Source organism: Corvus brachyrhynchos, unplaced genomic scaffold, assembly GCF_000691975.1.
Source record: "Corvus brachyrhynchos isolate BGI_N302 unplaced genomic scaffold, ASM69197v1 scaffold115, whole genome shotgun sequence".
Taxonomy (NCBI): domain Eukaryota; kingdom Metazoa; phylum Chordata; class Aves; order Passeriformes; family Corvidae; genus Corvus; species Corvus brachyrhynchos.
Window position 1 is genome coordinate 14595105 of NW_008239553.1, and position 27641 is coordinate 14622745.

The following is a 27641-nucleotide window of genomic DNA, read 5'->3' on the forward strand; positions in this document are numbered from 1 at the left end:
AGAGACCATTTTTATTTCCGTGTTATAAATCAGAATGCCTAGAGTAGCAATCATCTAAATCTGTTGTTTAGAAAGAGTACACAAATTCAGTGAGACACAATGAATATGATTTTTTATTATCCTAAAGTAAAAACTGATTTCTTGATTGGGCTAAATTTTGATCCCAAGCAAGCCCAAAAAAGTGTTTACTCAGTAAGACATTTCTCCTATCAGAAATGCAACTTATTCTTACTGAGAGAAAAACTGAGTAAAAGTCCCAGTATCACACTTTGTAAGAGAAAAATGGAAAAGTGTTTATTTCATAGTATGTTGCATCATATCTCTTCAGCTGGGCAATAGCCAGAAAACTAAAAAAATACAAATATATATTTGAAGACAGACAATTTATTCTGCCTATACCAACAATTTGATAAGCACATGCATATATTTATTAAAATTAATTTTATGTCAGCAAAAAGTAATTTAAAATGTTTAGTAGAGCCAAGGTAGGAGAGCAGACAACACTGACATGTTAGTGCAGTGAGAACTAAACATTACGTGTGTGTATATACATCCTCATTACTAGTGTAAAGCTTATGGGTATATCAGGCAAAGATTTGACATTTCATCCATTTGGAGAGAATCTTTCAAGATTCAGTATTCAATTTTTCAGTTCATTAAAAGCATTCATTGCTGTATCTCCCATATTAGATGAAACAACTGTTAAAACAGGAACTTTCTGATCTTGGCACAGCAAAGTATCACTGTAATGCTTTTATATCCTCCCCATAATGTAATGTGAATTGCAGCCATTACCTTATGAGACAAGGAATCAAATATTCCCCAGAAAAGTTTTTCAGTTAAATGTAACTCCTCTTCTGCTGCAATTCCATAGCTTCCCATTCCTGAAGGCAGACAGTAGTATTTCCAGCACTGCTCATAGTGATTTGTCAGAAGCTAGATTTTCAAGAAATAAAAATGCATGTGAAACATTGGTATTTAACAAAATAAAAAACTGCTATATTAAACAGTTACAGGAGTAGTATTATTTGTATCTGTCTCTTCATATTCTGTGGCTCATAATAATGGTGTCTTTTTCTTCTTTTTCTTTTTTGGAAGAGCAGCAGAGCCCATATTGTGACAGTATAAAGCCTGTATTATCTCCAGCTCCTGCTGTGGGATTCTCAATGATTACAAGGAGTAGAAAAATTTCAGGATTGTCACCATTTGAGTACAGACTAGCTCACGGGATAAAAGTAGAGACAATGAAATGGGTGTAAGGCAGGACATGATAGATTCTGATGAAAAGTTTTACAGATTCAAATTGATTTTACTCCCTTTTACTGTCCTTTGCAGCTGATGGTTTTAGTATTATTCAAAACACTGCAAAAGAGACCTGCAGTTCACCCTCTCGGCTGTGATTGCACAGCTCTGGAAAAACTGATGGAAAGGACTATCATACAGGAAATCTGTAAAGTTAAAGAGCTAGTATATATGATTATTGGTACATTTTCCACATAATTTCAAATTTCTACCAGTTTCTTCTGTAGAACTAAAAATTCCTATTCCAAGGAAAACTTCAAAATTTCTTGTAGTATCAGACTAGAATCTTGATGTTTTAGTTTTTACTGAAATTCTCTATAAGAAGGAAAAATAAAAATTAAAAAACTGGAACAAACACTCCCTCTACACCACACTTGTAGTCAAAAATTAGTGATGTTCCAGAGTATATTTGTGAATATGGCAACTCTGCTTTAAAGTATGATAGAGTTTCAATTCTTTCACAAGAAGACACAGACCTAAGATCAGGCTCTTTTATCCCAACAGAAAAGTGAAACAAACCTGACAGAATAGTTCTAAATAAGATTTGTCATCTAAAAATTGTAAATCTTCATTTACAGAACAAGAGGATAGATAAGAGTTCAGTTATATAATACTCAAAAATAAAAGGTGAATTTTCTTCCCTGTATCCTGTCTCTTAGATTTCACTCAAAATTCATTCCTGAACTGTGCATCCCACCAAGAGTTATTATAGTTCATATAGCAGAAGAATAAATATCAAGATAACACTGACATTTAAACTGATACATTCAAATACTCTTCTGCTGGAGCAAAGGGAAAGTCAACAGTTCATTATAAAAATTCGCATAATCAGTTTACTGTTTGCATTAGGCATAATTTCAAAAATTTTTCAAATATTACATTTAATTTGAAAGACTTTACAAAACAGTAACATTATTAACAGTTCAGAAGTAATTTTACGCTGCTTTACCCTTCCCATTCAGTTTTTAATAAAAAGACAACGGTAGTTTATTTTAAAGTTTTATGCCAGATGAGTGTACAGAAAGTAAAGTATTTACCTTGAGAGGCATTTTACAGTATTCATTGAGCAAGGGCACATCAAAAACTAGCCTTCTCAGCAGCTGTTGTAGCATAGAGGGACGCAAATGGCTGTAATTTTAAAAAGCAGATGCTATTAGCAACATTCATACAGTTCAGTGTAAATGAAATAAAAAATTGAAGTCAATTTACATAATGGAATACAAAACACTCATTAGAAGTATTTTGAAAAAAACATTGCTAGGGACTTAAGGAATCTCACTATGCCTCATCTACCTATAGAAGAATATAGCACAGAAAGTTGTGCTACTTCTGGACCCTCTTAAGCGAACATACAAATCTACTTTTCAGTTCTTGAGATAACACTGGTCATTTATTTTGTGCAAGAATAAAACAGCCTTAGGTCTACACTATAAGCCAAGAAAGAAGTGGTTGAAATACGTATTCAACACAAAATAAATTAACTTCTAAACAGGTGTCATACATACTGGCAAATAGCAAGCAGGCATTCCTCAATAGCATCTCTTTGGGCTTTCGTAAGGGACCGTCCCTTGGATAACCTATATATTGTGTGAAGCATGGAGTCAACCAGAGAGGCATGATGCTCTGTTCCAGAAAAGAGGGGAGCACATCTTTTGAGTAATGGAAACACAGCTGAGCAAATATATCTATTTAGTGCGAGAGCGGCCTCTGTGGTACTTAGAGAAACCTGTATGAAGTAATAAATGATTGTTAGTTTCACACTGGGTAAAGGTTAATGAATATGAATGCTATAAACATAGTAATGTAATAGTCCTTACGTTCCCTAAGTGGCTGGGTGCTAACATGATATTCCCAGTGTACACATGAGGACTAAACTAATTTCTTTTTCAACTGGAGAAAATCCAAGCCATCCATGTACATCCTGTCTCTTGCGCCATTGCACTCTGAACCAATAGCCGCAGAAAAGAAAATGCAGCTTCTGTCTTTAAACAGGTTAGAAAACTCCACTAAGCATTAAATAACACTTTTCATCTCAATTTCTTCATACACCTGGATTTTAGTGTAATTATTGGAAACAAACATTAAATAAAAGCAATCATTAGGCCTATTGCAGTATACTCAATGTACTTACTGTATTATTTTACAGCCTGTATCAAATGATTTTAAACTACTTTTACACTTCAGAAGGTTACTGAATGCTTATAATCAGAATTATGCACTATAAATTAATAGTAAGTGAATTAATATTGATTGTTTTACAGTGAGCCTATAATACCTCTTTTTAAAAAGCTGTTTTGACTTGAAATTCCATTTTTTTTACATTTACAGAGCCACTACATCCAGCCACTGCACCTAAACTCAATAGTGAAATACGTACTGTATCCAGAGAGGCAGAGGCTCTTAAATCTGGTAGAAATCCAACTTCCAATAGGTGAAGGAGGAAGCTTTGGTCCTTAATACCATAGACACGGTCCAAGAAGAGTACCATGGGTGCTTTGTGATCAGGACAGAAACTGGCAGACATGTCGGGCTCATTTACAGTGCCATCTACACAAATATACAATATAATTTTTAAGAGTAGATAAGTGATAAAACGAGAAACACCAAAACAATGAAAGACATTATAATTACATTTAATGTGTAAAATCACATACTCAAAGAAAATTATATTCTTGTTCAGTTTTGTCCTATGCTGAAAAAGAATAGTTTAGAATATTAAGTTTTTATTATTTCAAAACCCCTATTATTTTGCAATTTAATTGTCTTTCACTCTTAAATGAAAGCTTAGAAATGAATGGTAAAATATTCCACAAATGACTGGATAATGTGGAAATACAAAGGGACTGAGCGCAAGTTTACATATTTTAACTAAAGAGGTGGTCTCTCTAGAGCCACTGCTGGAGACAAAGTACTGGCCCATTAGTGTGACCCTTTAAAGTATTTCTTATGCTCTTACATTCTCTTCTCCACAGGAACAAATATCTGTGCTACTGGAGCAGCTCTAATCAATACAGATCTAAGTAAAATTTGAAGAACAGTTCTCTGCTTGCCTTCAAATCTAACAAAACCGCTCTAATTTACACCTGAAGGCTGATGTGGCAAAAGACTTTTGTAAATGATAAATAGCAGAATGAAAGTATTGAATTACCTTTGTTAACTGTTGACAACTTTAGTGGTATACTTATAATACCCACCAAATCTTCAGTTGGCACTAGGGATCGAAGAATTGACCTGATTCGAATAGCTTCCCCTTTTCCACTTTGAATAAGCTGTTAGAAAAATTTTTCAATTAAGAAATATATCAATTAAGAAATTAAGAAAATTTTCCTCAAAATATTTCTATCAATATTAATTTTTTAAACACTGAAAGAAAATGCACTGAAATTCAATTTATCTGAGAGTGAATGAAGTTGCCAAGTTCAGCTGTTACTACTTCTGTATCTGTTCTTATTTTTACAACAATTATTATTTCACAATATTATAAATTCCCAATAACTCAAAAAACTCCACGTTGATAAGATTCCTAAACCAACCGGATATGGTGATGAACTCAAAACTTATGAAATGTTCATGCTACCTAGAGAACCCATGGTGACAGGTTTTGAGCTTGGTTTTTTACACTACAAATGGAGGCAGATCTGTGTGATGTATCTATGCATTTTTCTACTATTTCTATGCTCTAAAAACTTTGAGAAGCATTTACAACAATGAGGTGAGCAATTCCTTTCAACTTCTAGCAGAAATCAGATACTCATAACCTATGTCTGGAAATCTCTACTAGTAACTTTCATAACACGAAACTACTGTCTCTGGCAATAGAGTGCTACATATAGCTAATAAACTTAACAGCTTTTGTAATAGTAAGTAGGGAGGCTGAAAGCCAAACTTATTTTTCTTATTGGATTGAGATACATTGAGCATTTTCAGCTGGGTTTAAGCTACTAAAGAATTTTAAGCACCAAGCAACAGTCAGTCTAATTAAAACCAATCTTGCATGTGGCTGTTACAGGCATTACAGCTGAAACAGCTATTTTACATATTTTTCAGTGTATTCATATGATGTGGGCACTGTATTTCATCAATGCACACTAAAAGCAGCCCTGTATCACATTCTTATAAAATTGATTTTTATGGCTTTCTAGAGAATAGTAAAGGGTCAGTTTCAGAAGTTATTATAGTGGTCTCTTAATTGTGCAACACTTCTAGTTCATATTTGCTTTGATTCCATAGTCATGTAAAAATTATCAAAATTTTAGATAAGTAAAAAAGCATAAAGGAATCAAAAGACCATGGTTCTTTATAAACAGCTTGCAGGGAATACATCTACCTAGATATAGCAAGAAGCCATAAAGTCTACCTTCTGAAGTGAAGCCTTTGAGTAGAGAAAGGTTTCGTTAAACATGTACAGTTATGTTTACAAATCTCCTACATTTTCTGAGTGAGTGGTAAAATGAACTTACATGCATTTCTGGTGCACAGCGTCCAAGTAAATCTATGAGAGCTGAGTAAAATGACATGATTGCATTTCCCATGTGCACAGTCTCCTCTTCCTCCTCCTCCTCATCACTAAAAAGTAAACAATAACAGTGAACATTTTTGCTAATCTAGGTTTATAGCTCTACTCTGGAGCTAGAGACATGATCCAGAGACTATTCATCAGACATACTCATCCCTTTGGCTCCGGACTAAAGGGATTTTGTCCCTAGGATAAGCTTGCAGTTGAACTGTAATCGCTGACTTCGCATGAGCTTTCTACCTCCCTCTTTTACTTTATCTTAACTTTAGCTTCATTCCACAGCAGTCTTCTCATTTGTTTTGTCCTTCAGGCTTTTTCTCTCTGTAACTCTTATTCCACTTTTATCTAGCTAATGCTTTCTGAATACCATATGACAACTGCTCGTGGATGTGAATCTCTAATTCTCTCTGTTTGTATAATGCCTTACACAACAGGGTCTATTATCCACATAGTGCAAGCATGATTGAACCAGCTATTAAATCCTCATTTGCCAAACAAGCATTCACATTTACTTACCCTTCCCTTTTATATGCCTGGGAAGGAAGGTCACGACTAGGATTCTCTGAGATCCTGATAGCTTCCTGCATAGCAGCCAGCAAACCATTTCCTCCTTCTCCCCTAAGGTCTGGCCCAAAGCACTCTGGCCGTCGAATAAGGAGCTTGACAACAACACTTGCATTTTCCTCAACACTTTCACCTAAGGACCAAAAAGCACTACATGTATTTTCTCCTGAAAGGTATTCTTAAGTCAGAAGAAAACTTCATTTTCTCCTAATTGTTACAAAATATAAAACAAATCCTCATCCTAAGGCACCGGAGCTGAGACTCCCCTGCAGCCCATGGTGAAGACCATGATGAGGCAGCTGTGCCCCTGCAGCCCATGGAGGTCCAGAGGAATGCAAAGATCCATCGGCAGCCCATGGAGGTCTGTGGTGCAGCAGAGATCCACCTGCGGCCCGTGGAGGAGACCCACACTGGAGCAGGGGGATGCCTGAGAGGAGGCTCTGAACCTGTGGGAGGCCTGTGCTGCAACAGGCTCCTGGCAGGGACCTGAAGACCCATGGAGAGTGGAGCCCACACTGGGGCAGGTTTTCTGGAAGGACTTGTGGGGAACTCACACTGGAGCAGCCTGGAAGGACTGCAGCCCATGGAAAAGTGCCCCACATTGCAGCAGTTTGTGGAGAATTTTTTGCCTGTGGAATGGACTCACATTGGAGAAGTTTGTGGAGGACTGTCTCACATGGGAGGGACCCCATGCTAATGCACAGAAAAGACTCTTCTCCCTGAGCAGTGGCAGGGACATATTGATGCAACCCCCATTCCTGGTCTTCCTGTGCCAAGGAATTCCTAACATGATTTGCTACCATGGCTACAGGTTAATCTACTCAATTATGTGATTTGCAAAAAAAATTAAGAAAAAAAAATAACGACGAAGGTTCAAAAAAAATTATAATAATAAGCATACACCAATAGTCTCATGTTTGCAATGAGAAGAGTATGCATTAACCTCTCTTCAGATTTAACATATTTTTATGGTTAGGAAATCAATTTAAAGAAAACCTGTCGATGAAATTTGGATGCCAAGAAATTAGACTTACTGTTAGCAAAAACTGCAAATCGTAAGAATGACAGGTAACGCTCCCCCTCTATTGGGTTCCATCCAATGTCTGGATATCCTTTAGCCAGCAGTACTGGACAACTCTGCAGGCCACAACCTGCCAGGTAGGTAACAACCTGCAATACAGAAGCAATCATTTATTCATATGCTTAGAAATAAATTTCTAAAAATAGCTATAAGCCAGAATGAGTGTAGTATTTTTTTTCAGTCACAAGGTTTTTTATATACTGGACACTTTACCTAAGAATTTAACAACATAGCTCATTATTTTATCAGTCATAGGGGTGTTTTTTTAATGAAAAAAGGCTAGCACTCTTTATTTCTGAAGCTACCCAATTATATGATGACATAAAAATACAACAACGTGAAAAAATGTGGAATGTGAAAAGTAGAATAAATCTTCTGGAATCCAAATCTTTTTGACAATACATATACAACAACTAAAATACTATTGAACAACTTTAAAAATCACATCAACAACCATGTGTGGTTTATTTGCTACAACAGCAAAATAAACATTGCATCAAAATTTTATATATTGTAATTCTAATTTTAATGGATATGAAAACCATTACATTTTTCAGAAGACTGATACATATCAATGAGCAGTTTTAAGTATGAACCCAGAAAGATTAAAAATTTTGGTAATACAAGAATTCCTAACATAACGTTTCTTATCAAGAGGAGTACCTTTAACTAAGGGAAATCTTTGAGAAATTACAACAAATTTCTTTAATTATAGTAAACTGAATTTCAAAAACATACAGAATAAAGAGTTTAAATTCGCAATGGCAAAAATTCAAAAGTTGTCTACATGTAATTTATTTATGTTGCACACAGTTTTTACAGTATAAACTTTAGTCACAAAGAAATGCTGTATCATTCTGTGAACGTGGTGTCTGTCACATCCATCAACTAATATCCAGACATTATCAGTTTTTTCTAGTTATTTAGTATATAGATTTATTTACTGAATAACCTCCACATACTGCACTAGATAAAGTTATTGACTCACCAAAGCCAACACAGCATGATTCTTACAGCTAAAATGACTAATGAATTTGAGAAGCCCAAGTCTGAGCCACATACAGCCTGATATTTTCAGCATAAAATAGTGCTTATGAAGTGCTTATGTTACAGCTGATATCTGTTACTGTTTGAACATTCAGCACATGTACAGTGCCAAGTATTTCAGTAAGCAAAGTGCCAAGTATTTCAAGGTAAGCAATCAGTAAATGAGAAACATGGTCAACAGTGAAATTTAGTTTAAGTGACTTGCTCTACAGTAGTTTCCACGAAAATACAAGACAGTCACTGGTAGTGTTCCAGTCACTAATGTTGTATCCCAAGGATTGATACCAATACCACTCAATGTTTTATTAATGACAGGACAGAGTGCACTCAGCAATTTTGCAGATGATACAGAATTGCAAATTCTGCTCAACAGTATATTGCCTAGTAAGTATATTGCTGCGCTGTCTCACACCCTTTCTGCTCATATTCCTGTCTTCCCCAAGCTATCACTGTAATATGCCCATTTATTTCAATTTCATAGCTTTTCCTCTCCCACACCATATGCTGATCACAAACAGTCCCACAACCAGTTCCACTGTTATCCCAGGATTCTCTGCACAGAGATTTTCCCTTGTGCTAAGCTATCATTTAGGTGTTTAATTCTTCCCTCCATTTATATTAAACCCTGCCTTCTGTTTTCTGTACCCCAGTGCTCTGCTAACATATATGACTTCCTTTCCCTGCTTTCCTCCTCTTCTGACCATGCACTTCCATCTCTTAATCTGCTTTCCTCCTGTGATATACAAATAACTTTCATGCCATTTTTAACAATATTTTACCACATTTCCAGTTCATCCTGCCTCTCCTCAGATTCCCCTTTATTCCTAACCTTTGCCAATGACTTGAATTCTGGATTCAGTTTTCCATTGCAACTACCCTTAAAATCCTGTTCCATCTTTCATCTTCAAATAACCTGCCTTTCCATTCTCTTAACTCTAACTTCCATCCCCACAAACCTCTATGATTTAAGCCAAAAGACCTGTGTCCTTTTTTACTATTCTCCTCTTAATTCTCAGTTTTTCCTTCCCCAAACAACACTTCTTGATATTCCTGAATCCTGCTGCATGTCTTTCTTGTTGTCATCCTTTCTACCTGATAACAATAGTGAAAGCATGCAAAAGACAGAAACAAATCTCTTTTGCCGTGATTCTGAATAAGCATAAAGCAAAATCAAGGACTACTGCTTAGTCAACCTTACCTTGAAACAGATACATAAATTGGTTATTTCTGAGGACATCATATCCAAAAACTACTATGACCAAACTTGCCCTTTTAAACCCTTCTAGCACAAGGACACAATTTATTAAATAGGGAAATAGGTCAGAGTGGTCACCTACCTTATCAAGATCTGGCTCCTCCAATGCGAGTGCAAGCTCATTGTTGTCCATTACAGAGGCTGCGGCCACATCGAGTGGTGTCGAACCTCTCATTGAAGGAAACGCTGAAGAAGAAAGTTAATACACAATAATTAAATGGAGTTTGCAGTAATCACATTCGTGCAGCAGAGGGCAGCAATCACGCTGGAATCTAGAACGCAAATATATTCATAGTACATTTTAGGGCAGTTTTTTCAAGAACACGGTCAACTGTTTTCAATTATGTGAAAATGCTGAAATTTTTTCGGACTTCAGATCCATATGTGTAAGCATACTCAACTCAACCACAGTGGTTTCAAATACAAATTTAAAAAATCAGTATTAACAATACAGCAAATCAGAGGAATACTATTTCCTTAAGAGAGCAACATGTTAACTATGTAATTCTGCACAGCCTTATCAATTCATTATTTTAAAATATGCCTATGTTTAGCAAAAAGAGACATTCAAGCTTCAGTTACCTGTTTTCTTTCTTTAATATTTTCCAATTTTCTGTGTTTTTTATGGCCAAATGCAGGCATGAATAGCTAAATCACTGTGAAATCACATGCTATCTCGCCTTGACATATTTTATTATTATAGCCATCTATCAGCCAATCAAATTTCCCTTGTGTTACAAAATCTAATGCACATGCATTAAAAAACATACATTCAGTGTTCAAAAGAAAAAAATATGAAATTTACTCCAGTAGCCTAAACTGTAGAGGCAAGGAAAATTAAACCAGATGAAACAGGCAAGCACCGTAAAGGGTCAATTTAATCTTAGACTTCAAACCACAGCTATTTTGAATGGAAAAAATGTCAAACTGTATGTTGAACATTAATTTTTTAAAGGTGTTTAAAAACACAGATTCAGACTATTCTGTTTCTAATACAATTCATAGACACATAAGCATGAAACAAAAGTGGAAAAAAAAAAGAGTTAAAGGTGAAATCACAAGGTGGTTTAAGCATGTTTCAGCTTGCGATACAAATTAGACACTAGTCTTGTGATATCACAGTTGCTCCTACTCTTGCTTTTAGGTGTTGCATCTATGTGGCATACCCAGTCCAACACTGCTGTTTTCCAGTAAGTAGCTGAGATGCTCAAACATGGCCTTTTGGTTCTGACGACTAATGCGACAGAAGTAGCACAGGAATCGACAACAGCTTGCCACCATCTTAGGAAAAACGATCTGCTGAAGAAAAAAGTTGACAAAGCAGTGAAATATGTTAATTACCAATCTGTTCCAGTTCTTCTTCCTGCACTCCTAACAAGGAAAGTAGAGTGAAGTTACCAAGGTGATAAGCAACTGACAGTTGCTTTGGTTCTAACTTGAGAAAGGACCCACATTTCCTTTTAACTTTCACATTCATTAGGCCATTAAAGTGTTGAAAAATCATTTTGCAGAGGACTATAGGAGACATATCAGTTTGAACTGACAAGTTTTTACCTTCCCACCATTCCTTCAGAGACAATACATGCCTCAATACAGCCTCATGATTAAACCATTTATTCCAAGAAGCTGGAGAGCTAGCTTAAACAATCTGCTGCCACAACCTAGAAAAATGCCCAATCCCTAAACCAGAGACTACACTTCATGACTGCTCATCCTATCTCTTGAAGCTGAAACACTGAACAGAAAGAAATGTTCACTAGGTACCTACTGACTACATGAAATTCATAAAGACAGAGACGTAAAATAGGTTATTTTGGGTGGCCAGACACATTTAATGGCACAACACCAGGTTACTAAGCAGTTTTCTAAGTCTGCATTTCTTTTGAAGGATATAATGGTAATTTCTGTAAAGCATTTTGTAGATCTGTGTTATTAAAATTTTATATGAAAAAAATTTTAATAGAATTAGAAGACATTGCTGGGCTGTTGTGGTTTTGGGTTTCATGGGTTTTCTATCACTTTTGGCTCTATGTAAAAGCTGTAGCAAAACCAGGGTGTTGTAACACCTATAAATTATCAAAGTAATAATCATTTTATAATTGATTGTAACTTGCCCTGAAATGCAACAGAAAAACTAAAACTGGTATGTGAATACTTGGTAAAACTGCAATGGTATAGGCAGATTCAATGTATAAGGATTTAAGAGAATTATATGAGTTAAATGACCATAGAGGCAAAGAAAGAGTGGTGCAGCTTCACATAGAAGACAATCAAGTTATGAAAAATTGAAGGACAGAGAAAATATAAGCAAAAGGTAGTATGTTGGGCTAAAAATTGTTCCAAATACATAAGAAGAATGAGTTGCCAGGCAAAAGGAATTTAGATAAGCACTACTGAGATCAGAAGAGATGCCTCTTTTTGGGATGGAGGCAACAGGATAAAAATATCAGGCACAAGCAAAGGGAAGAAAGAAAATACGTGCGCTTCACTTCTCGCTTTCTTCAGGAGCGAAAATTTTCAGTGAGGCTTCTCAAAATTTATACCACTCTGCCTTTAAAATAACACATATATATTCAAGCATAACACTAAGAAAAGGGAGAACACAACACTGCAAGAAAATTTTTTGCTCAATTCAAGTACATGAATTTGAGCATTAAAATTTAAACTGTTGTTAGTCTCTTGTTATAATTTATTGGTAGTAACACTTCATCTAAAATGAAGAGGTAAATTTTCCTAGCAGAGCTACACCTCCAATAAAGGCAGTTAAAGGATGTATTTAATTTAAGAACAAAACATTTTACAATGCTATTAAAAGAGAAATAAAACGCCTATAACATCTCAAGTTTTAAAAATCATGTCCTAGACTACTGGGCTTTCCCCCCTAGTACTATAAAAAATATTCTACTTTTTTCATTAATGAATATTTTAATTTGGACGAGCAAAATCTAGCTTACATGGAATATATTTTTGTTCACTTCTTAAACATCCTAATATATTTTTGGAGAGGTTCAAAATGCAAAACATATAACAAGTTGTGATGAAATTACCTGAGATTGATCTCCTCCAAGCACATTTACCATCACATCCATAACAGTCTCATGCATGCCTAAGACTCTCATTAAGTTAGGATGCTGATAAAACACCTTATTGTTCATTATATCCCTAAAATGGAAGAAAAGACAACAATTTGTTTTTAAGAAACCTCAAATTCACTTAAGTCAATGCACTGAGATTTCAGAAGTATGCATTCATTGTATTAACATAATTTTAAATTCTTAGAATTCAGCATAATACAAAAACACCTGAAAACAATATGCTTCACATTTCAATATGCTGTCAATTCTCTAATTGATTCTTCATAATAAGAATATTAACCTCCAAATTATTTAGAGATGGCAATTCTTCATCTCAAAATTGCTCCTACCATCTGTTCTGTTTAAATAAAAAAAATTATTCTGTGGTGATCTAAGTGGAAAAGAATATGTTTTGTTAGCTTTTAAATTGAGAACAGGGATCAAGAATCTGCTTGATATATAATCAATTATATTTCTTCAGTAACCCCTTAATTTCCTCAGTTCACAAAGTAAAGACAATAAATAGACTTAATATTTAAGGCTATCTGTTACATGCATTTCATCAATATCTCCAAATTCTGTCAGAAGTGTCATATGGGTCCATTATGAAGGACTATTTTAACTTTTTCATTCTCCCCACCATTCTTTCAACATTTTCTAGAATCTGCTGTATTGGTTTCATAATCCAGAACACAATTTGTGTGTTTCAAAATAATCCAGGCATCAGATGTCAGTAGAAGCCAGGGATTTCTAACATTTTAGGACAACCTGTTTAAAAAAACATGGCAAGTAACAGGCATCATGCCTGCTCTAAAGAAACACAGAAAACTGAGAATGGATGACTCTCAATACAGCACTTCTTGGAAGGTGCTTATATACATACCATGTTTAGGCAAAATTTATCCTTTATCCCTCATATAATTCTCAGCCAATTTACAAACTCAGCATCAGGGACAAATTGGGTAATACTGTCACACACTGCCTAATGAGTCATTGCTATGACTTGATCAATTCAAATGAACAGATTAGTCTTCGCAATTTTTACAAAAAGCAGTACAATTTTTACATTGAAATAGTAAGAATAATGGAACTTTCTTACAATTCTTGAAAAGGAGAGAAATTGCTTAATATTACTGAAGAAATAAAAATAAATACAGTTCTCAGGTAACAATACTATAGTTTTCTCTCTTTCTAAATGCACCATTTTAACTGAAGTAATTAATTTTCTGTCATTTTTTTTCCTTCTAACATTAAATGGTCTGACCAGCATTTAGTCACATGAGAGGAGTAAAAGACATTCAGGCATGCACCATAATACTGCTGCTTACAGAGGTAATTTTATAGCAAAGATGCAGAAAATATTCTCACATCATCATGTGCTATATAAAGGAAATTTCTTCCGAATTCCCAATTGAAAAGACACCAGAAAGTTTATTCACTCATGTGTGAAATATAAGATGGGCTTTAATTTTGGGAAAAATGCAGTATAGATAAACACCAGCAAAAATTTTAGTGATCTTTTTCTCCAGAGCTGCTAAAACATGTACTTTGATGAGGGTTTAAGCATCAGGCTTAACTGCAGTAAAATAAGTCTATTTTCTGTAGATAATACCTTAGCGCACAGAAACTTTGACCCTTTTGATACTGTTACAGAGGTCATTTGGAGCCACCTTGGAAATATATGTGAAAGTGTAAATCTCTGGTACATACTTACACTTCAGTACAGCATTAATTTTAATTTAGGATCAAAAATTATAGGATTTACTAATATAAACCAAAAGCTTCACACCCACTTAAAAATAAAATTCTGTTAATTCCATACCCTAATCCATTAATCATTAGCAATTCCTCCTCTTTTCCCATCCTCACACTGAGAAGTGAGCGAATCTGGCCCAGTGCTGCAAGCAGATTAATGGTATCCTTCACAGAGGTAGCACTAATAGTGTATGCTTTCCTCAGGGCTTGCAGTAGCTCACCAATGCTGTCATATTGCCTACGAAGGAGGCTGTACATAATCCGAACTAATTCAGGATCTTGGATCTGATCTTCCTGGGACCAGCGCACCATTGTCTGTGATATGAGCTCTTTCAGTGTAGCTAAAAACAAAATACATTAAATGTTACTAGCTCTTCCAACAGAAAATGTCAAAAACATGTAATATAATAAAATACGTAAGAGTAGACAACAAGGCAGTTGCAAAAAACCACAAGCAGACTGAATAGGATTTTTAAATTGGAAAAGCAACTTTCAGATCTTTCAAGATAAGTGCAATGTTCTTGAGAGATAGAAAACAATAAACATCTACTTAGGGTTCAAGTCCATATCAGCACTGTTGACAATGAACATCTTTTAGTTGACCATGACTCTGAGAAGCACCCTTGTAAATTAAATCTTGCATTAGACTTTTAATTTATCCCCCGTTTCTATATCAAGTCACTGTCACTTGGGAATGCTCTTTCTAAAAACATTGTATTGTTTGGAACTACACAATAAATATTGATTGAAGCACTTCTATTGTAGACATTGCACATTCAGTGATGCTGAAAACAATTTTGCTGAGCCCAAAGTTTAGGAAATTTACCTGAAAACTAGACACATGTTCCACTCCTTGTTCCAACAAATGTTCATGCTTGATAACAGGTAAAACAGGAAAAATCATCTTCCCTCTTAAAACTAGACAAGTTTCTTTCTTCTATTACCAGTAAACATACCCCCTGACTTCCCCAAAATTCTTCCAATGGCAAAACCAGCTCCCTCTGACTTTTGATCACTAAAGTGTTTATCCACTAAATGTAGATGCATTGGGATTTGTGTCTACACTATTCCTTCCCTTGCTAACACTTTCTTAGTTTACTTAATGTTGTATTTATGCAAACCCATCACTAATTCTGAGGTTCTGTTCAATAATTAGGCTTTCAATCTGTGGTAACAAATTCTGTACGTCACAGAGATAGCCCTACTCTTAGTAGCATGTCATGCCTCATTTCAATTTTGACTTGATAGTAACAAAAGTCCTATAATCATTATTAACAATAATTCATTGCTTCTATGTGTTTATTTTCAGAGTTTTAAGTTGGTTTTAAATTCAAAATTTACTGATTAATCATTAATACTATGTTGAAATTGGTGGCATTCCTCCCTTGGGTAAAAGTTTGTTTGTGATTAGAAATGAACATATACTTAGAGGAAAGGAAGATTTATCTGTAGTAAGTAGTTCCTTCTTACGAATATTCACACTCTGAGTATGTACGACCAAGGCCAAGACACTCAAGGCCAGAGATTTTAACCTTGGAAGGAGGTACACATCATGCCCACCACCACGCCTCTTCATGGACATAAGAGGATTGGGGGTACCTCAGACACTCATTTCCTTTAATCTCCAAATTCCAAATTTCTTGATGTGTAAAGGGGAAGTGCACATATTGACTAAAAATCTCACAGTCTCCGGCTACAGTCAAGTATATATTTGTATAATTTTTCATCATGCTTTGAGTGACTTAATCCATGTGCATATTTGTAATATGCATCACTCCAAGGAGAAGTTATCTGAAATTTCTAGAAAAATAGACACTGAAGGATTGTTTGTCCAATCAACATTTCTCATGACTCTAAGCTCTGGTACATGAAATAAATGAACTGCTCTCTTCCAAGGACCTAACACCATGTGCCCTGAGGCTTTAGGAGTGAATATTTCCTGATTCATGACAATAGAATCCACGTGATACCTGGAGAAGAAATGATACTTCCAGATGCTGAGTAGGTCCTGCTACCATTAAAGAGAGAGCAGATGCTAACAGATGAGTCACTGAAGAATGAAGCCCTGTTTCATGCAGCATATCAGATTGTTGTAAGATTTAATGTACTTACAACACAGTACTGAGCTTAACAGACGGAAAGATGCTTTCAGACCAGGACAAACACTCTAAGGTGCTTTCCAGAGCAAGCAGATCATGTAAGAGGTGTCATGAGTTATAAAATAACTTCACTGTCTAATCTCAACACAACTGCTGATGAAATTGTTAAGCCTGAAATAAATTAAGCATTCCACGTCTGTACATGGGCCTATTGCCAAACTGAGCAACTAGGGAAAAAAAGAGGAGACTCCATCATTGGTTGGAAGACCAACCTCAAGTCCCTTGGAGAATCCTGCACATGATATCTGGATGGTGTCACAGAAATTTAGAGCTATAATCCCAATCTTGTTTCAGTAAGGCGGTAAGAAACCTCAGACAAAACATATTCTAAAGGAAGACCTGGAGGAATTCAGCTTTGCACCTTGCTTATTCCTCACCCTTATCCCTAGTCACTTCTAAGGTTTGAAAACCCATAAACATGGGTTAACCCTAAAATAGCAAAGACAAAGTTTGTGAGATTCATACCCCATATCAGCCCCACTGGGGTGAGTTCTCACGTGGCATGTGAGCACAGCAGCAGTGAAAGTCAGGTGAGTTGTTCAAAGGAGCTCAACAAAAAGCTTATGCAGATGGTTGAGGAATTGCAAGGGCAGAACCAATCTCACCTGTATAGACCATGAACACCCCTTGCGTGCTATGGAAGAGAGTATGGGAAGGTATATGTACAGAAATACCGCTCAGAATAAGAAGTCTGTGATTACAAGTGTTTTGGGGGTTTATGTGCATGTCTATATTTGTGTGTATATGTAGCCTAAGAACAGTTAATAGATGGAAGTGGACATAAGCTCTAAAGAATAATTTTACATTAAAAAAACAGACCACAAAAATGAAATCTTCCCAAGTTTAGAATGCTTGAGTCTAGGTTATTGTACCATAATCAGCCTTTTAAAGTTCTTTATAAAGAATATGTAAATTTTCAGCCCCACATTTAATGATTTGGATCCAAAATCTTCCACTCATTTTAGCTTCTTGTTTAAAAGTGCATCTGAGGTGTTCAGTATGCAGAATAATAGTTCTAAGAGGCAGAAGAATATCAAACTGGTAGTCTCCTTCTTTAGTCCCTTATAAAATTTTTTGAGAAAATACATTCCTGTTGACTGTAAAACTTTAACGCTTGCATCATTAAAGTATTTATCTGGAAAGAAAACTTACTAGGAGCTTTCTCTTCTTCTTCCTTAGGTTCCAATTTTTCTGCTTTTGGTGGACCTTTGATTTTGTACATTAATGAACGGAGTTTGCCAGTCAAGGAGGAATCTTCCTCTTCCTCTTCCTCTTCTTCTAGTGGAATACCTTAGCGGAAAATAAAACTGATTATAAACAAAACTCTATCTGTGAAGTCCCTAAATATTTAAATATTAAAATATCTGTAGAAATATTTTTTTTAACCAGCAAATTTCATATAGGAAAAAAGAAGTAGTAAGGCCAGCAGTTTTAACATGTAGAACCAGTAGCACCCCTCAAATGATGTTCATTTCAGTACACATACTTCTTATATCCAGATTTGTAGTATTCATTTTTCACTATTACGACCAAAGAGGTGGTACTTTTCTAAGAGTCTACTATGGCAATTAAATATGACTCACAGTCATATTTGATTAAATATGTGATCCTTTGTTTCATATTGCAGAATATAAGCTAAAGAAAGAAGTGTATGGTTGTATCTTACAATACAGTACAATTTTTCAGTTGAGATATTTAGCCACCCTAAACAAATATATTAACTGAATTTAAAGCTGTGAGAGATCTCGTTCAGAGATTATGTGGATAATACATGCTTTTCATGAAAATGTATACAATAAGATGGGGTGTTGTTTTACCAGGTAGTTTAATATAGTTCAGTTCACTACGCTGCTTCACAACCATTCAAAGTCTCTCCCACCTCTTAGTGATCATCAGACAACACGTGTTACGTGCAGAAGCAAAGAACAGCTAAGCAGGCTTCCTTCAGATCAGAGCTAATTGTGCCAAGCTGAAATGTAAGCTTTTGCACTTTGCTTGTCAAAGAGAAATTGAGAAAAGGAAAAGTTTTTCAGACAGGATACTAGAGCCACAACCTGAAGCAGAGGGGAAAAGAATAAACTGCGGTGGCTAAAACTGGTATTAAAAAATTAACTAAGAAAGAAAATAGAACAGTCGTGGTATCAAGTTGGAGAAACTTTGCTGCTGGCAGCTACAAAGGGTGAGTGGAAATTATGACTAGGAGTGACTAAGGGATAAAATTCAAAGGCAGTGGGAGGGAATGAACGAAGTAAAAATTGAAATTGGAGAGTAAATATGGAATTTAAGAAATTGGGTAAGTGAGACTGGCTTGGCAAAATGTAAAGCTAAGAAATAAGAAAGGAAAAAAAGTAAGAACATATCACTAGTAATGAAAGAGAAAGCAGACAAGGAGATTAAAGGAAGAAACTATCTGGCACAGAAATAAAAGCTAGGCCCTGGACACATGGGAGACAGACTAGGAGGAGAACTCTTGAGAAGCTGAAATGGACAGACAAGAAGAAATGCCCTGGAATGATGAGTTAAGACAGTGTTGGACTGGCGTACATGAGGTCTGTGACTCCTGAAGATGGGGTCTCATTCACTGCTCCATATCATTAATTGTTCATTCTGCATCCTCTTACAGTTGCAATCCATCTAGAAGCTGACCACCTCATGTTGCTACTGGCTAATTGCTTCCTTCAAGTGGCAGAGGTCTGTGCACAGGTACAGATGGTTTCAACCCAGATAAGTGTCAATTTGATAATACACTACAAAATGTGTTGTAAGTTTGTTTGGTTTTTTTATAACTAATAAAATGCACATAAAAAAATATGATAGAGGACCACTATTATGCCAGCAAAATTAACTGCTCACAGTTAGGATGTGCTAGGATTAAGACTGCCTGAGTAACTATTTGCTTATATTCATATGAAGAAGCCTTTAATTACTTGATTGCATACATAGTTTTCCACTTAGAAGGCAAAGTATACTTAGTACTAAAAAGCTGATTAAACATTCCAAGGAGAACTCCTATTCATTTAATCTGCAGCTGTGATTGCTTAGTACTGATTTTCAGGACCAAGTCAGGACACACATAATGAGGAGCATTTATCCACAGCGACCACCTCTGATAAATCTGTACAAAGTAATGAACATGGTTTTGCTTAGAATCCAGAGGATCTTTCAACTATTTTAATCATGAGACAGCACTTTCTCTATCTTGAACTCTCATTCAAAATACACATTTGTAATGTAGTAAACAAATAATAAAAGTACATCCCTAAAAAGAAAAATCTCAACGCATACAATAACTAGTGTTTCACCTCATGAAATATGAAGAGTGATCAGGAGCTAAACTAACTCAATGATCATACCAGCCACAAGATTTCAAGCTAAACTTAATTGATTGTGGAGTTAAGACATTTCCAAGTAAGTTTTAGGTCTTTCATAATCTCTATTCTGGAGTCTCAGAGTACTCTGTGCTGACAAATGGGCATTATCTTTGAAAACCAGAGGTCAGATCAAGGGCTAAGTGACTGAACAATCAAGATGGCTGCAATCACTTATTATAATAGATGTAATAAAGAGGAGTAAATAGGAGGATACTAACCATTCACTTAAACACTTGGAAGAAAATTGATGGAATGAAAGAAAGAGTTTTTGGTAAGCACTTAAAAGCAAGGATGATAACAATTAACAGGATTGTGAAAACTAAATAATGTTAAACCAACTAAATTTCTGCCTTACAGATACAAGTTTTGATTTTAAGAACTTCTAATACTGTCTTATACAACAACCTCAGAAGTAAATTGATGGAGCCCAACTTAGATACCTGCATACCTACTCATCTTTAGCTGAAGCTAAGACCAAGGTAGTTGAAAAATTATAACTGGCTTATCATGAAATCACAGCTTACTGGAGATTCTAAGAGGGTACTCAGATATAGCAGTGCAAAACAACAGCAGAAGCCTTAACAATACAAGCACAGAATGGTTTATGAGGCACCATGCCTACAAACAGAAAACAGTAACTTAATTACAGGTCATTAAAACAGTACAATTCCATGAACCAGGTAACACTGGGTTTACGGATTACCAGCAAAAAAAGATTTATCAGACTGTATTGGTAAACATTTGATAATGACCTCAAGCAAAAAGGTGGACAAGAAAGAACTAACCATTAGGAATATTTTGCTCTTCCTGGGGAAGAGACTGAGATGTTGTCAACTCACTGTAATGATGTTGGAGATCTTCTTGGATAAGATGGATGTCAACAACCATAGGACTAAGCAATATCCTGGAAGAGTAACTATGAATATAGCTACCAAGTAGGTAGATGGGAAAAGTTTTTTTATTTCTGTTTTAAACTGCATAATTAGTGGGAATGAACGGTAATAATTAGATGACTCAGATTATTAATGTTAATAATTCCATGTTTGTCTGAATTAGACTAAGATCTCAATAAAGTCAATAAACTAATGAAAAATAGACATCAAAAAACCCACATAAAATTGCACAGGAAATCTAAATTCAATGAGTGGGGGCAATTCAAGCTGTAATTTGCAGTACAACAGAGTTTTGTAATGACTGATTCTCACAGTACACCAGGAAACTAAGCTAAAGCAGGCAGAGAACCCCACATCTGGTAGTTTTTATTAAATTTCTGCGGCTCAGCTTCACAGCAACAGTGTTCCCTCAATACATTTTATCTGCTTGTACTCATACATGTGCTTATATAAATCTTTTAAGGTAAGCCAACCTTCTTTGGATTTTTTTCCCCCCCAATAATTATAAAACTGGTATATAAACAGAATACTATTGGATAATATTTAATAGAGATTTAACAGTGAAACTTAAAACCACTCCACTCACAGGTTTCCCATATTTTTGTAATATATACCAAAGTCTGTCAGTAATGTCACCTTGTAGGCAGTAATACATCTAACAAAAAAACCCCCTCATGCTAGTATATTTTTCAACTGATCTGTCAAGTGCCAAAAAAAGACAAACAAAACTCGTATCACAACCTTCCCACTCACCACAGTGAATTAGAAGATCATCATGAAATTCATATAATTCCTCCCGAATCTCCTCTGGACAGGGACAATCCTCTCCCAGTTGAAAATTCAGCAACATATTAATCTTTAGGGGATTTAAAATATAGTTAAAACACTGAAATAGCCTAAGACATATTCTAGTATATAGCCATACTTTACCTGTTTATAACTTTGGTTCACAGGTTAAGTTCTAGAACATAAGTTTCAGTCATTCTGACATTCAGTATTTTGCGGTATGGAATAAATTTAATTTCAAATTCATTTTGGTTCTCCAGCAATGCCAATGGTAGTTTAGAAGTCAGGACTTTATTTTGTCATCATAAAGAGTTTTTTAACGTTTAATTCAATCTCTTTTTTTTTAATATTACCTGTTCTTGTGGAGGAGACCGAAATTCTTTAGTCTTCTTGGCAGTCAATGCAGCAGACATGTTTAAGGCTTGCATGAGTTCATTGTACCTGTATTTCTGGTTATACTGCAATTTTGATACGTAACGGTCTGCAAATGATACAATTGCTTCCACTCTATGTTGTAGTTCACAGTCACAAAAATAATTGAGTAAATGACACATCTAGGATAGAGAAAATAGACTTAATCTCAACAGTTTTAGAAATTTTGGGGAAGAACTTGAGTACATAATATACACTGCATCAGACTGTAAAAATGAGAGACATTTGTCCCATATTTTTAACACTGTAAAGGTGACAAAATTGTACAGTTTCATTATCGGATTGATAATACTATATTGCACTCACAATCTTTTACTCCATGCACTCAAAATATCTAGAAATGACATTAGTTTGGCTGGAAGGGTCCTTTAAAGATCACATGGTCTAACCCTTCAGTTTTTATGAAATAAGTATGTATTCACATATCTATTTTGAGTGTAGATACATGTAGAAAGAATGGCATCATCATCAATTTTTTTAATGAATTTTGAGGTTTTAAGGCAAAGTGGAATTAAAGACCTTCAGAATTTCAAATCTTTTTTAGTAGAGAATAGACAAAAAACACTTTTTTTTTTTTTAATCAAGAGTAGAATGTAAATAACACACTTATAATAAATGTTCACCTGAAGCTTAACAGATTCTGGTAATCTTGTCTGCAACAAGCCCTTTGCAGGAACTTTTGCTTGTTTGATTGCTTTCTCCCCAGCTTCTACAGCTTTTTCTTCAACTTGTGTCACTTCTTCCTTCTCTGTCCTCTCTTCTGTTTCTTCCTTGTGATCTCCAAACACAGTGGGATCGATGAGGAGTAACACCTGCTTCACATCGTCATCATCAAAAACACCCATTATGAGCAATGTTGCTATCAGTTTAAGAACAGGAACAAACTGGAATGCAACCTGTCCTCCAACAGGGTCTCGTATATGACTACCACTACACTGTACTGCCTCCGTTAACATACTTATGGCCTTGGATTTAAGTATCTCCAGGGGTATCTCTGGGGTGGATGTCTGATGATCTTCACTGGTTGCAATAAAGCATGGAGTAGAAAAATTAAAGGCTGGCTTAAGACAAGTGCTAAGCCCTACTCCAGGTAAACCATGCTTCTTTGTTTCATTGGGGTATAATTTAATATTTCGAGTTTCATCTGTAACTGGAATGATAAATTCATTGCTCATCATGAGCTTGGCTTGCTTGGCGTGCTCCAAGTGAATACTAATGAGCAAGTCGTAGAATCCAGAACGTAGAAGCCCAGGTAAGTATTGATTATCTATTGTATAAAATAGCTGAGATACATCCACGTGGCTACAAAGTGCATAAGCAACTCTAGTGTTACCTAGAGCACTAACTGAGCTATAGAGTTTTAAAGTGTGGTAGTGAAACATCATCAAATCTTCTTGCTCACATAGTTCCAAGATATCAACACATCTGTTATGAAATAAAGAAAGAGAACACCAGTCAATTCCATGAAAAAAGACTTTGAAAAGGAAAGTTTTGTAATCTCTGAACGTTTCAGTCAGTTCCTCTTTAAACCATATAAAATATAAAAGTTGATACTAACTGATCTTAGTATCTGCATCATTAAAACACAGTAAATGGCGGAAATAATTTGTTGAGACTGTTTAAAATTAGTACTCCATAGGGAAAAAAAAAGCCAAAATGTGAGATGGAGATGCTTCTTTGGAATCTATCATAAATTGGAACTTGTTTTTAAAATAGGTATATTGAGCACGCTGAAAGTTTGCATTACTACGGTCACTCAATAGTGCCTGGTTTACTCAGGATCACTGTTTCATTTTTTCCACAAGACCCTGTGTTTTTCACTCTTTTCTTGAATTCAGTTTTATTAACAATAAATACAATTAAGTTTTGAATCATTAAAAGAAATTTTAAAATTTCTAATAAAAGTACAACTGTTAAATGATCTTTCTTCTATACTTTTGCTGATAGTTTGGTTTTTCGCTAGTTATGACATCTGATATTTGGATATATCTTTATTATCCTCACTCTGAAGATAAAACATAATGAAAATCAAAGAAAGGCACGATCTTGTCAATAAGAACATAAGAAGTTAATTCGTGTAAATTCAGTCCATATGAAGCAGGAAGAGATTACATGTTTTTATTATAGAAAAACAATTAGCAAAATAGTACTTGCATGTTCTTTGTACTTGTTTACCTCAAGCTGAGAAAAACCTCTGTGTTTAAAGACCTACAGATTTAAGAGATGCTATTTCATAATTTAAATTTAAATAAAATCAAATAGTCATGCTTTCTTTTATGTATGCAAAAGTTGGTACACGGCATTAAAGTTCAGTCTCTTGTATTTACTTAAATTTCACAAATAGGATAATATCTGATATGATACCAGATAAGATCAGAAATTCTCAACAACTATAGGTTAAATATTCAATAAGGCAGGTTCGATCCATACTCAGACATCTGTTGTCAGTATATTTTGTCCACATGAAGTCATTTCATTATAAATGTACCTGTTTTCTTCTGGGATATGAAGTGCCATCATCTGCAGAGGTTCCAAACACTGCACAACCCAGCCATGACGTTCACTGACACGCTCAGTTTCTACTCTTAGAAAGCTGTTTGGCATCCGGCTCCATAAAACAGGTGTAATTGTTTGCACATCAAGGCGAGGGGGACATTGAGGAACAGGATTTCTTTCTTCACTTTTAAAAATTGCTGCTGATAAAGGCATGGTATTCTGAAACAAATAAGTGTATTAATTATTTTTGTAACATGTAATTATGAATAAACCCATAAAACCAGAAGGAAGCATAATTTGTAAGTAGTGGAAACCATGGAAAGGTAGAAGTTATTGCAACAAAAAATTCCATTAAAACCCCCCAACATTCATGGTGTTATCCTCAAATAATATTTGTTTATTTTGACAAATGCAGATAATCAATTAACTGCATATAATAACAATATTTACAGAAGTAAACATAGAAGTCAAATTACAAGTCATACCATTGAGTCAACCTTCCTAAACAAATTTAACTGTTCAGGAATTTGCATGGAAATAAACAGATTTAAAAGAGCACATTTACATAAAGATTTTCTTTCTATAAAATATAGAAATACTTCCTACCTTTAATTTACCAAGTTCAAACTGAATCAAGTTAGTGCTTGTGGGCTGTAAAAAAGTTGCTGGAAAAAGCTTCGTGTTTGGTTCAACCTAGTAGTGAAATGAGATTAAAATTTTTAAAAAATTAAAAATGGAAAAATAATCTCCTACCTAAATATGATGTAAAATAAACACTGTATACCTTACACTTCATTATCAAATAACTTTAGATACTTTACTAAATAAAGTGTTGAATAGTGTCTACCTATAATATTATTATATTATAGGTTTTCAGACAGGTGTGTCTGTAGTCCTATGTGCTCTCAACACCTATAGCAAGAACTTTGGTAACACAGAATAGCGTCTTCTCAAAAACATCTAAATTCAACAACTTATTCTAGAGGGTGAGAACACAATATGTGACAAGAATAGTGCAAATCCTATTTCCTGTTAAGATCAGTGATTTTCTAACCCATACTCTAAAAGTAGAATAATATAATTTTTTTAAAGAACTCTTTATTTTCAGGCTTACCATTTGTCTTCAGTCTTATAAAATCATAGTGAATCACAGTGCTGCAGTTTTAAAGTTTCTGGTTGTGTTTGGGATTTTTATGACAGCTACGTTATCTTTTTTACCCATTATAGCTCAATACCCATATAGGACTCAAAGTGCATGTCAGTGTAAGAAGACAGTTTATTCTGAATAATACTCTACAAGATTACCCACCACCACTGCCATGAAATAAAGAATTAAAAACATAATTATAGAATAGTATAACTGTTTCAAAAATTCATTGCTCCAGGGTGGCTGAAAAAAAAGTACATCAAGTCAATTAAGTCAAAGTTTCAGAAGTTCAGTTAAATATATCAATCACACCATCGTGCATTTTGTGTATCATGTACATACATTGTACAACCTAAGCACAACTACAGTGCTTGTCCTGTGAAGGAATACAACTCCTAATTTTGAGGACAACAATCTATCAAAAACAGTTTTCTCAGAACTATGACTATGGGCATAGACAAAATAATATAGGGCTGGGTATGTACATTCCAAACTTTTTGTGAGGACAACAATCTATCAAAGACAGTTTTCTCAGAACTATGACTATGGGCATAGACAAAATAATATAGGGCTGGGTATGTACATTCCAAACTTTTTGATAAGTAAAAAAACCACAATCCCAAATCCAGAAAAAAAGTCATTCTGTTCCTCTTGATGTATTAGGTTTTCTTCTGAATATCACCATGGCATTCAATAGTTAGATCAAGAACTACAGAAAAATTCATTTCCTCTCTTAAATATGTTGAACTGTAGGCCTTTTAAAATGAAAACAGCATACAAATATTGTCCTTCTATTTCAGTTAAGTAAATTGAAAAGTGCGTGCAAACTGTCATAAGACTAGAATAATTACCTTGATAAGAAAAATATCAATCATTTGCGGCAATTTGAGTGAAAGATTTGATTTATTATAATATTTTAAAGGTCTTATTTTATTGTAAAAATATTCAAGACATGGAAATGAAAACTACATAATACAATTTTCATTACTGTCAAAAAAGGAGAGAATATTTAAATTACTCAAAATAAGCAAAAATTGAAAAATATTTCACCCTTAATTATAACAATCTTGTTGGAATATACTGTTTTATATCTATAGATAGTGCTGGGTATTCCCATTTTTCAGCAGAGCAGGTGCTAGCAGGTTTATTGGAAAAGTATTTCCTAAAACAACTTCAGGTATTTTTCCATGAAAAAGAGAAGAAAGAGAGAAGAAAATATGGTATATTCTGAGATAATTTTAAATTTAGTACCGGGAAAATGGTTATATTAATTGCAACTCATAAAGGAAAAACCTGAAAGTGTTTTTTACACCAAATTCAGTAACATCCATCTTTTACATCTATCTTTTCATATATCTCCTTGCAAGATAAGAACAGCTAAAGGCTGTCTGTTGCAGTGGCTAAGTCCACTTTCCACCCCCCAAGTTGCCTCAAAAGTGGTCTCTCCCTACAACACTGCGCTAGAAAGTTCTCCCTTTGTCTAGATTCTGCTGGTCACTGGCCCTCTCCCCCCTCCCATCCCTTTTCCCATTGGCCCCTGTTATGTCATTCAAGCTTGCCTCTGCCCCCTAGCCCTCAGGCTATCGGTTTTGGATGCTCTGCCCGCCTTTGGGAGTTTTCGATAAAACGGCGTGGGCGTTCAGTTTTGGGTTCTTCTTGCCTCTGTTCCCTTTGGGGTGTTGCCATTAAGCATCTCGGAACTGCAGGCAGAGAACCCCTCTCGCCTCTCTGTCTCCAGCTGATGCACAGACCGCGGGTGTGAT

General features: G+C 35.1%; 1 protein-coding gene across 18 annotated transcripts in view; it reads right to left on the reverse strand.

The window, feature by feature from the left end:
• Nucleotides 1-27641, reverse strand: part of RYR3 (ryanodine receptor 3) — a 204435-nt gene that overhangs the window by 75651 nt on the left and 101143 nt on the right. For 14 of the 18 annotated variants that reach the window (XM_017741945.1, XM_017741940.1, XM_017741938.1 and 11 more), the window contains exons 34-51: nt 25338-25424; nt 24724-24950; nt 22859-23660; nt 22157-22357; nt 21771-21873; nt 17906-18043; nt 14662-14935; nt 12813-12927; nt 10932-11064; nt 9848-9951; nt 7417-7552; nt 6335-6515; nt 5763-5868; nt 4451-4571; nt 3680-3849; nt 2808-3028; nt 2340-2430; nt 796-936 (exon numbers count right to left, since the gene is read on the reverse strand). In XM_017741945.1, the coding sequence (XP_017597434.1) occupies nt 796-936; nt 2340-2430; nt 2808-3028; nt 3680-3849; nt 4451-4571; nt 5763-5868; nt 6335-6515; nt 7417-7552; nt 9848-9951; nt 10932-11064; nt 12813-12927; nt 14662-14935; nt 17906-18043; nt 21771-21873; nt 22157-22357; nt 22859-23660; nt 24724-24950; nt 25338-25424 (3351 nt within the window). The remainder of the gene's footprint in view (nt 1-795; nt 937-2339; nt 2431-2807; nt 3029-3679; nt 3850-4450; nt 4572-5762; nt 5869-6334; nt 6516-7416; nt 7553-9847; nt 9952-10931; nt 11065-12812; nt 12928-14661; nt 14936-17905; nt 18044-21770; nt 21874-22156; nt 22358-22858; nt 23661-24723; nt 24951-25337; nt 25425-27641) is intronic. The other 4 variants (XM_017741942.1, XM_017741933.1, XM_017741947.1 and 1 more) reach the window with 1 other exon arrangement.